The sequence below is a fragment of the Cupressus sempervirens genome, chromosome 4, assembly GCF_028749045.1.
Source record: "Cupressus sempervirens isolate cs-2001-9-10 chromosome 4, ASM2874904v1, whole genome shotgun sequence".
In the NCBI taxonomy this organism is placed as follows: Eukaryota; Viridiplantae; Streptophyta; class Pinopsida; order Cupressales; family Cupressaceae; genus Cupressus; species Cupressus sempervirens.
This window is the reverse complement of record NC_143121.1, coordinates 763,043,849-763,053,640: the sequence shown is the minus strand read 5'-3', so window position 1 is coordinate 763,053,640 and position 9,792 is coordinate 763,043,849. Positions and strand designations below refer to the sequence as shown.

Sequence of the window (9,792 nt, the reverse complement as noted above, 5' to 3'; positions counted from 1 at the left end):
CTTTTAAATGTAAAAGGAGGATTTTCATTTTTTGTGAGGATAAATGGATTTATGATTTAATAAAAGTTCCATTTATTTTCAAAAGTTTGACTTTTCTGTTCTCTTTTTTGAATTTTATTTTATGATTTTGAATTGTTTTTCTTCTCTTTTTTGAAGTTGGTTTAGGTCTTATTAATTTGATAGATGATTTAATTGATCATGACCTTATGTAATCCTTAATTTGAAAGTTTGTCATCTTCCTCTCAATTTGCATTGTTAGATCAAGATTTGCGATGTTTTAAGTCTTTGCCACTTTTTGGGTGTCTACAATAATTATTAATAGAATTATATTGGTTGCTATAATTATATTGATTTTTAACTTGAACTATAGTAAAGTCACATATGTTTTATTTTATAATAATACTATATATATACATATGTGTGTGTGTGTGTGTGTGTGTGTGTGTGTGTGTGTGTGTGTGTGTGTGTGTGTGTGTGTGTGTGTGTGAGAGAGAGAAAGAGAGATTATTTTAATTGCTTATATAATGTAGATGTAGTAGATTAATAGGATGTAACTTTTTATATAGTAAATGATTTTGTCTTTTATTTTCATAAATATAATTCAAAAAGTAAATCTTAAAAGTTGTGTTATATGAAAGGCTCCAATTTGATCAGTTTTCAAAATTATAGATTTATATTTTAAAAAGTTATTGGTAAAATGTTCATGGACTAGTCCTAGAAACATAATCATCCTTAAATTTCAATAATAATTATAGAATGTAGATCTGATCTAAGATTCCTAATTTTGAATATTTACCAATATGAAAATAAATTTGTCATGCATAAGAAGAAAATAAATCAACAAGAAACTAAGCACCTTCTTCCTTTTACTAATTTATCAATAAATTGAGTCAAAATAATATTTTATATCAAATTATGGTTCATTCTACGGTTAATTTATTTGTTTTTATCAAAACTAAAGTGCACTAATTTTTTGTTCATAAACTAGTAAATAACAATTATTCATTATCTTCACCTAAGTTAGAAGTTTGATTCTTGTATTTAATAATATCATTGTTCCTTTATAACATTTAGTAATATTATTGGTTTATCCAACAACGTCATAATATATTAGATTTTTTAATGTTTGATAGAGGTTGTTATAAGCATATACCTCTTTTGGACAAACCATCTCAAACAAGGGAGACCTAGAAGAATATTGGTTTCAAATTATTTAGCTTTAATTCACAAATATGTAATGACTCCCAATCCTTCTACCCAATATATCCTTTCTTAAATTATATTTTATTTATTAGAGACAAAAGACAAAGCCACTAAGCATCTAATTATATGCACTTGTTATATTTATAAGTAATGTTTTTTTGGGGTATTCTACACTGTTTTAATTCAAAAGTTGTCTTCAGAAATATTTAAAACAAGGAAACAAATTTTCTTATAATTCTCCAAAAACGAGTGATTAAGATGGTTTGTAATAATATAAAACTACTCCATATCCCTTACTAGAAGTCTGTAATGATACTACAAATGAAACGTAAATATACCTTCCTACATCTTTTTTTTTTTCAATGAATAACCTTTGAAAAAAAATCTCAAATGAAAAAAATTGATTGAACGCATAAACAGAAATAAATTAATTTCGCACGAAAAATCCATTTGATCGCATAACAAGCTTTGACCGTGCTGATACCACAGTTTGTAATACATGAATTTGTCTTAATTGAACGGCGGCATCTTTCAATGAATAATTTAAGTTCCATGATACTTTTTCTCGCTCAATAAAATAAGTCACCCATTCATTACTAAGAAGTCATTAACAATTCCTATCGGTGGCATTTTATGCTCTTCATTTCTCATCCCCTGTTATATACAAACGTGACTGGACGAAACAATCAGTACAGCCCAAATCATAGTTGTACTAATTCATCTCAATATCTTGAAGAATTTACTTCTAAAAAATCCGTTTTTGATCAAATGGGGTCCTGTTTATCTTTCCAAGGGTCCGTTCCGACAGCGAAATTAATGGTGGAAGATGCAGGGCTTGTAGAATTCATGGATCCGGTGAAAGTCGAAGACATTTTGAGGGATAGGCGACTCTTTTTCGTGTGCGATGCTCGTTCAATCGAATTAAATAACTATTTACAAGCCCTTCGTCTACACGATCGCCTGGAACTGGATCATCTTTATTTTCTGTTTCGTATAGAAAAGATGCATCACCGTCTCACGGCTTTGGATGTGATTGCAATGGCCGGATATGCAGCCACTGTAATGAAACAGAGTGGTTACGAACACAGTCGAAAAGTCGCACCTTTGGAGGAAAGCAATGTGAATGGATACGTATTTTATGATCTACTTTCAGAAGAATTGAGTGGTGGAAAGAATTCGGCCGAAAGTTCTTGTAAATCGAGTAATTCGGAGAGCGATTTCATTTTTGTTGGCAGGACCCGGCTGAGCCCAATTGCCGAGGCTCCTCTTAGTCAATCTTTTGAGTGCAACTAGTTTATTCCATTCACATTTCCTCCCATCATTTATTGAATGCTGCTAACGATTTCTGCAATTCACATTTATTGATTCATTGACTCTCCAATTTTATGAAAAAATCATTTTGAATATTATGTTGGATTTCTATGCGCTTATTTCTTATTGCTTTGATTCTTATTCTCGGTCTGTATAATGTTATAAAAAGTTAAAATTAAACCTGATAAAAACAAATTGATCTGTGTCGATTGATCTCTAGTTTGATTCATTGACTCTTCGATTTCGAGATGTTATTTTATATACAAAATAGTATCACCATAAAGGTCTATATTTTTTCATAATTTGATGGATTTTCAGGCGTTTTTTATTGTTTTGATTCTTGTTCTTTATGTTCACAACGGTACAAAACATTGATGGAAACAAATTGATGAATGACAATTTGTACTTTTACAGTCATACTATTTTATGTGGAGAACAACTTGAACCATTGTCGATCCTAGTTGAAACATACATTTTACTCTAATTATGTCATAACTTTCCTAAATCTACAAAAAAAAAAAAACTTTTGCACTATTGAAATAGCTTAATAACAACCTTCATTGTGTTGAAACATTCAAAAATTAAGAAAAATGATCTAAATTGTAGAAATAATTGAAATAGCTTAAATGGGTCCTAAACTAATAATTTAAATAGCTTAAATGGGCCCTTGACTATATCTCTAAACATTTTATTTTTAAAGACAATTCTTAAATGAGAGATATGTTTGTTTGTCGAAATGGTCTCTAAAATTTAAACAAAAAAAAAAAAAAAAAATTGTCTTGTGGATGTGAAGATTAGGCTCACATATAACTTGGAATGGAACATATTGCATAAAATGAAAAATATGCTAAAAAACTTAATTGTAATATGACACTTTTATTGGGAAACCTCTCAATCTATAATGAGTTGAGTCACTTCCAACAATTTTCATTAAGAACACTATTTGTAATATATGATACTATTCAATCCCTACATCCTACATATACTCTAGTCGTATGTTGAATACTAACTAAGATGACTTGAACTTCTCGATAAGAACATATTAATGATCATTTGACTTAATTATCCATTAAGGTATCCAGAACATGGGTACTCAAAGCCTTAATAACATAGAATAAAAAGGAAAGTGTAAAGAAGATCCCTTGTGATGGGGTGTTTATATACTTTCATGTACACTTGGAGAAATATTATATGGAAAGCACAAATTCATTTTTTTATTAATTTCACAAAAATGAATGAGAAACATGATATAGAGGACATGTTCACAATATTAAAAATAAAATAGACCAATCCTATAAAATGTTGCATTATTCAATAAATGAAAAATTACTAACATATATTATATAAAAAAATATTTAGATATTTTAAGGGAACTTCATATTATGATTTGTGGTACAAAAGGGATATTAGTTTTTCATTAAAGTCATACACTAATGTTGATAAGGTTGGTTGTGTGGATGATAGAAGAAGTACTAGTGAACTAGTACATTTTTCTTGTGGGACTAATTGGTCTCATGGTTTAATAAGAAATGCAATCAAATATTTATATCCATAGTAAAAGATGAATATATTGGTGTAGGATTCTTGTTATACTCAAGTTCTATCAATGAAGTAGACATAAAGGGACATTAAAGTAGTGTACATGACGTTCCTATTACAATGGTGTGCGATAATACTAGTGTGATAAACTTTTAAAGGAATTTGTCAATGTATTCAAGAACAAAGCACATTTTCATTTGACATCACTCTTTGAGAGAGAAGGTTGAAAACAAGAACTCAAGTTGGAATATGCTCTTAAATTAAGGATTAGACCATGAATATATTCACAAAGGCACTACCTAAGGATAAATTTGAGTGTCTCTAGAAGAAACTAGGGGTTATCACCCTCCTTCTAACAAAATGTGTAACATAGTGCATCTATTAGGGCAAGATACTCAAGATACATTTCTTATCTCCTATACCAATGTGATCTACTCTCGTGGACACTCCTTAGAGACTACAAGTGATTGGATTGGCTTTTTAATAGACTAGATGAGTATGAGATAAAGAGAAGAAATGACATTTTTTATGAAGAGAGAGTCCACGAAAATTTTGAAGATCTTGGCCCCTATGTCATTAATGTCAATGGGAGGGAGATTGTTTAGGTTTAGATGAAATGGGTATAGAATGTGAAGATATTGATGTATTAAATAAGAATAAGAATATATTTTAAATATGTTGCGTGTTGTCATCAATGACAAAGGGGGAGATATTTTGTAGTTGGTTTTTCATTGATGTCAAACATTTTCTTGTTAATGAAATTGTGAGATCTTGAGATGAGTGACCGATATGGACATAAGAGTTCATTGACATATATATCATTGATGATTATGTTGTCAAACCTATGTTGACATATTTTTGGAGTGGCGCATGATGTATACCACATGTATCCATGTTGTAGTAATGAGATGTTGTAAATGTTATAAATCTATGCATGTGTTCTTTTTCTATTATATTTGTGAGATATATTTTTGTTCTATTGTATACCAAAAATATTAAATTAGGAATGGTAAATGTGTTGGTGAGTAGAGTCATGAAATTATTAAGATGGGGATTAGGAAAATGACACTATTAAGATGAGCTCATCATGTGCATTAAGATGAGGATTATAATAATGACACTGACCTGGATGATATAATGCTACTGTTGAGCAATTGAGGTATTTTTATCAATGGACAATGTTTAAGTTTGTATTTATAGAGAAGTGTTTTGACAACTACTTAGAAGATTGTTATTTACTCATTTTCATCTTATGGTATGGCCTTATAGTTTGGAACATATATTGCATGTTATATGTATGGTTCACTATTAATTCTTTAAGTGTATATAATGTGTTCATAGGTTGGGTGTCTATTTGGACTAGTTTATAAAATGCTCCACATTTCTTTTATTTGATGATTGTAGTAGTGCATATTGGAGGAATTCTAATAATATTTACAATGTTTTAGTTCAACTTTATGGGAGAGATATGATTGGAAGTATTCTTTTGGTGGTGTGCTTCATCATTGTGTTTCTTGATTTTCTAGTAATGAAGAATTTGGTGCAAGAAGGGTATTGGAAGCTTGATAATTAAATAAATATGATCTATGTTATTGGGAATGATGTTATAATCTCAAGGATGGATAGTAGTGACTAGGTTCTTTGGAGTAGTATTGTGTCTAGAGTTAACTTACAAGGTTTATTAAAGATATATTTTCTTATGATGTGTCTTTTTTATCATAGTAGAAGATGTGTCAAGTTGGATTTGGGTCTCACCTTTTGGTGTGGGGATTTTCATTTAGTGATTTTTTGGTATATGTATCTTGGGCTTACTAATTTTTTGTATGCATTACTATTAATGAATTTAAAGGATATGTACAAAGCATTTGTGATGTTTGGGATCTCCTTGGATATTTTATAATATGATGTTTGGGCACTTCCCATCTCCTATAGAGGACCTCTAGATCATCATAATTATGTCTTCATGGTCAACATGATTACCTCTTGTCCCTTATTCTAGATTACCTATTTAATATTTGGTATTGATCTAGGTGATGTTATCAAAATATTAAACCAATTACAAAAAGTTTGGAGTGTGTGTAAATTATGTAAGATGTGAGGTTGAGGAAGACACAACTTGTGTTAAAATTTGTATAATTGAATTACTAATGCTTGTTGGAAACATCATGTCAAAAGCATCAAAATTCTAAGAGAATGTTGGAAAAAGGATATTGAAGGCCCATTTCATTAGACTCCATCTATTATACATCATTTTGTTGAGAAAATGAGTCTCTTCATTAGGTCCTTTGTATCTTTCTCTAAAATAGTGTCTTGGAAACAAGTATAGAAGTGAACCAATTGTAATATTTTTTTTATATATATTTGAGATTACTCTCCCTATGGTTTTTTCCTCCTTGTTTTTTCTATATAAGTTTGGTATACTCTTATGTATCTATGGTGAATTTTTTATCTTTTATTGGCATTACTTAAAGTTGTACATGTTTGGAACTATAAACAAAAAATAAGATAGAAAAATTCATCCCCATTACCCCACTCTTCATCTTCAAGTTTGTTAAAAACTATCCATGTTTTCTTTGCTAATGTGGCCCATGAAACTCAAAGCATCAAAAAAATCAAGCTAAGTTGACAAAGAAACCCGCATCCATGTGATGTGATTGGCTTTGAGCACATAAACAACTTTGACTGTGCCGATACCAGAGTTTGTAAAATGTGTTTGTCTTGATTCAATGCCGGCATCTTTCAAATGAATAATTTAACCTCCATCTCCATTCAATTCTTTATCGCTCAATGAAGTTCGGCTATAATCACCCATTAATTAGCACAAAGTCATTACAATGCTGATCGTTGGCATTTTATGGCCTTTCAAAGTTTTTCACACGCCCAAGATTTCAATTTGTCTGTTTTCATCCCCTGATATATATAAACGTGAAAAAATCAAATAATCAGCACAGTGGTACTTCACCCTACTTAAAAATCTGTTTTTGATCAAATGGGGTCCTGATTATCATTCCAAGGATCTATTCCGACTGCGAAATTAATGGTGGAAGGTGCCGGGCTTGTAGAATTCATGAATCCAGTGAAAGTTGAGGACATTTTGAGAAAAAGGCGACTCTTTTTCGTGTGCGATGCTCGTTCAATCGAATTAGATAACTGTTTACAAGCCCTTCGTCTACATGATCGCCTGGAACTGGATCATCTTTATTTTCTGTTTCACAGCTCTGGATGTGATTGCATTGGCCGGATATGCAGCCTCTGCAATGAAACAGAGTGGTTACAAACATAGTCGAAAACTCGCACCTTTGGAGGAAAACAACATGAATGGACACGAATTCTATGAAATACTTTCAGAAGAATTGAACAGTGGGAACAATTCACCAGAAACTTCTTCTAATTCAGGGAGCGATTCAGCATCTGTTGGCAGGACACGGGCAAATATGCTGAGCCCAATTGTCGAATCCCCTGTTTCTCAATCTTTTGAGGACTCGGTTGTTCAGAAGTTTGATTTTTCCTCTAAAGTTTGAGCCAGCTTAGTGTAAACGCTTGCTGCAAAATATGTAATTTGAAAAGTAAGGAATCATTGTGAGATCACAAGGAATTGAGCAGCTCCAGACCATTAGAAGAACAGGGCAGAGAGTTCTCAAGTCCAGATTGATTATGTTTGGTTTACAAACAATAATGTGCTAGTTGCAAATTTCGAGGGCAAACCAGCAACTCATACTCGGAGAGTTTTCAATAAAATAGATGATATTTCTTTGACTTTTAGAGATGCAACTCTTTTAACTGACGTAATTGATCTTTGGAGTATGCTTTTAACTTGAAAGCAGAAAAAAGTAAACTAAGAGTCCTACATAGCTATGATAAACATGCAACTATAATTTAAATAGAGTAATGGAAAGAAAAAATGACACAAAGATTGTTTCATAATATAGCACATGGAAAAGAAAAAGGGTTAGAAAATCTTAACACAAATGTGTAAGCACTCAACAATACAAAGTTTTTAAAGCAAAGCATTTGTAATTAAATTAAATAGGCTAGCACCATGAAAGAATTGTCACAACAGAAAATAATAAACCAACAACCGTAAATAGCTATGACACACATGCAATTATAATTTAAGATAGAGCAATGGAAAGTGTAACGCCCCACCAGGGAACCCAAAAGAAGTTAACTTAAAATTTTACTAAGTTTACTAAACATTTTTTTTTTGAAAGATAATAACCTAACAACAACAGATATAATATAGTGGAAGCATTAACATTCACATAAACACATACCATAAAATAAATTACAATTCTTAAGGGTCCCATGATGATGAATCACATTTAATTAATACTAAATCCAATATATGACACACCCATATTAAAGAATAACTACAAGTATGAATCCATTTAAATAATATACAATTACAGGATGCCACTTGGCAATAAGCAGAATGCACAATCATCCACTGTACAAGTCACGGGATATGAGAGGCTGAAATAATAGACATCATGACATAGATTACATCTTCTTGTAAGATCTATGAAATCAAATATAATACACTTAGAATATAACCATCCATCATAAAAATACAAGATCAGATAAAAAGGAACATCTGCACAAACACATCCAGCAATGGCATCCAACGGTTGGATCTCAATGGTATAAGAAAAAGCACTAGAACCGGACCTCGTGGAACCCAAAAAGGTCCACTCCCACTGTGCTAAGGAGATAAACTCAAGTCCCAACGGATAACAAACTCAAAAGTCAAAACCAACATCTAGGCTCAAGAAATCCCCTGAAAGCAAACTATCTCAAGGATAACAAGACACGAGTATCAACTAAACCCAGAGGCAACACAGACACGTAGGAAATCTACTATGTAAGTGGGAAAGTGTCATCACATGAGCCAACACTAAGGCTACCATGGTAATCTTTTAATACTCTAGACCCCCTAGTGCCTCTATGCAGCATCAGTATCCTTTTGTACAGACAAGGCATACTAACAAGTCATCTCTAAAGTTACCATGATAGTCTTTTAATACTTTGGACCCCCTAGTGACTTTTTGTGGTACCAATATCTTATTAATTCATTTTTAACTCATTTAATGAAATGTTATCACTTATTAAAATAACCTACAATGGGTTACCTGCTAGCATCTTTAAGGCCTCGACCTCCATTGAAAGCCACTTCTAACATGACATATAGAAAACCTGCCCTAAGCTCAGCAAAAGCAAAAGATCTCAAATGCCTATAAAGCACACATCAATTCTTAAACAAGCAACTAGAAAGTACTTAAATATTACTGATCATGATCACAAATTCCACCACTACAATCATCCTAACAGGATTGATCCAAAAACAAGTATACATAAACCAAATCCATGTCATAATGTGACATTACCAAAAATAAATCATTTAATCACTCCAGTCCTATAAAATCAACTGGGAATCATCCAAGGATAACTGATTGAAGACTCAAAGGTTATATCAGGAAAGACACATCATCCACCTCAATTTCACACAAGAACACTGGAAAGCAATAATCATCATTAGATCAAACACATCATAGCATACACATGACATGTCACCATGCTCATGTATAAAAGATCATGTACAAAATGTCATCATGACATCACAGACAAAAATTTCAAGCCTCTAGTAATACAACTTGACTGGTCAAAGCTAAGTCAAACCCCTAGAAACCCAACACCAATAAATCACATGTCACATAAGATACAAACAAAAGTAACTTTCAT

General features: G+C 31.7%; 1 protein-coding gene across 1 annotated transcript; it reads left to right on the top strand.

Annotated features, from left to right (window-relative positions):
- Positions 1 to 1,971: 1,971 nt before the first annotated feature.
- Positions 1,972 to 2,496, top strand: LOC149563611 (uncharacterized). The gene has a single exon (XM_089828221.1). It carries the CDS (start codon positions 1,972 to 1,974, stop codon positions 2,494 to 2,496), a length of 525 nt encoding a protein of 174 aa, XP_089684347.1.
- The last annotated feature ends 7,296 nt before the right edge of the window (positions 2,497 to 9,792 follow it).

Excerpts from the sequence above, each read along its gene's own strand:
- LOC149563611 (XM_089828221.1), top strand. The coding sequence starts at position 1,972 with ATGGGGTCCTGTTTATCTTTCCAAGGGTCCGTTCCGACAGCGAAATTA.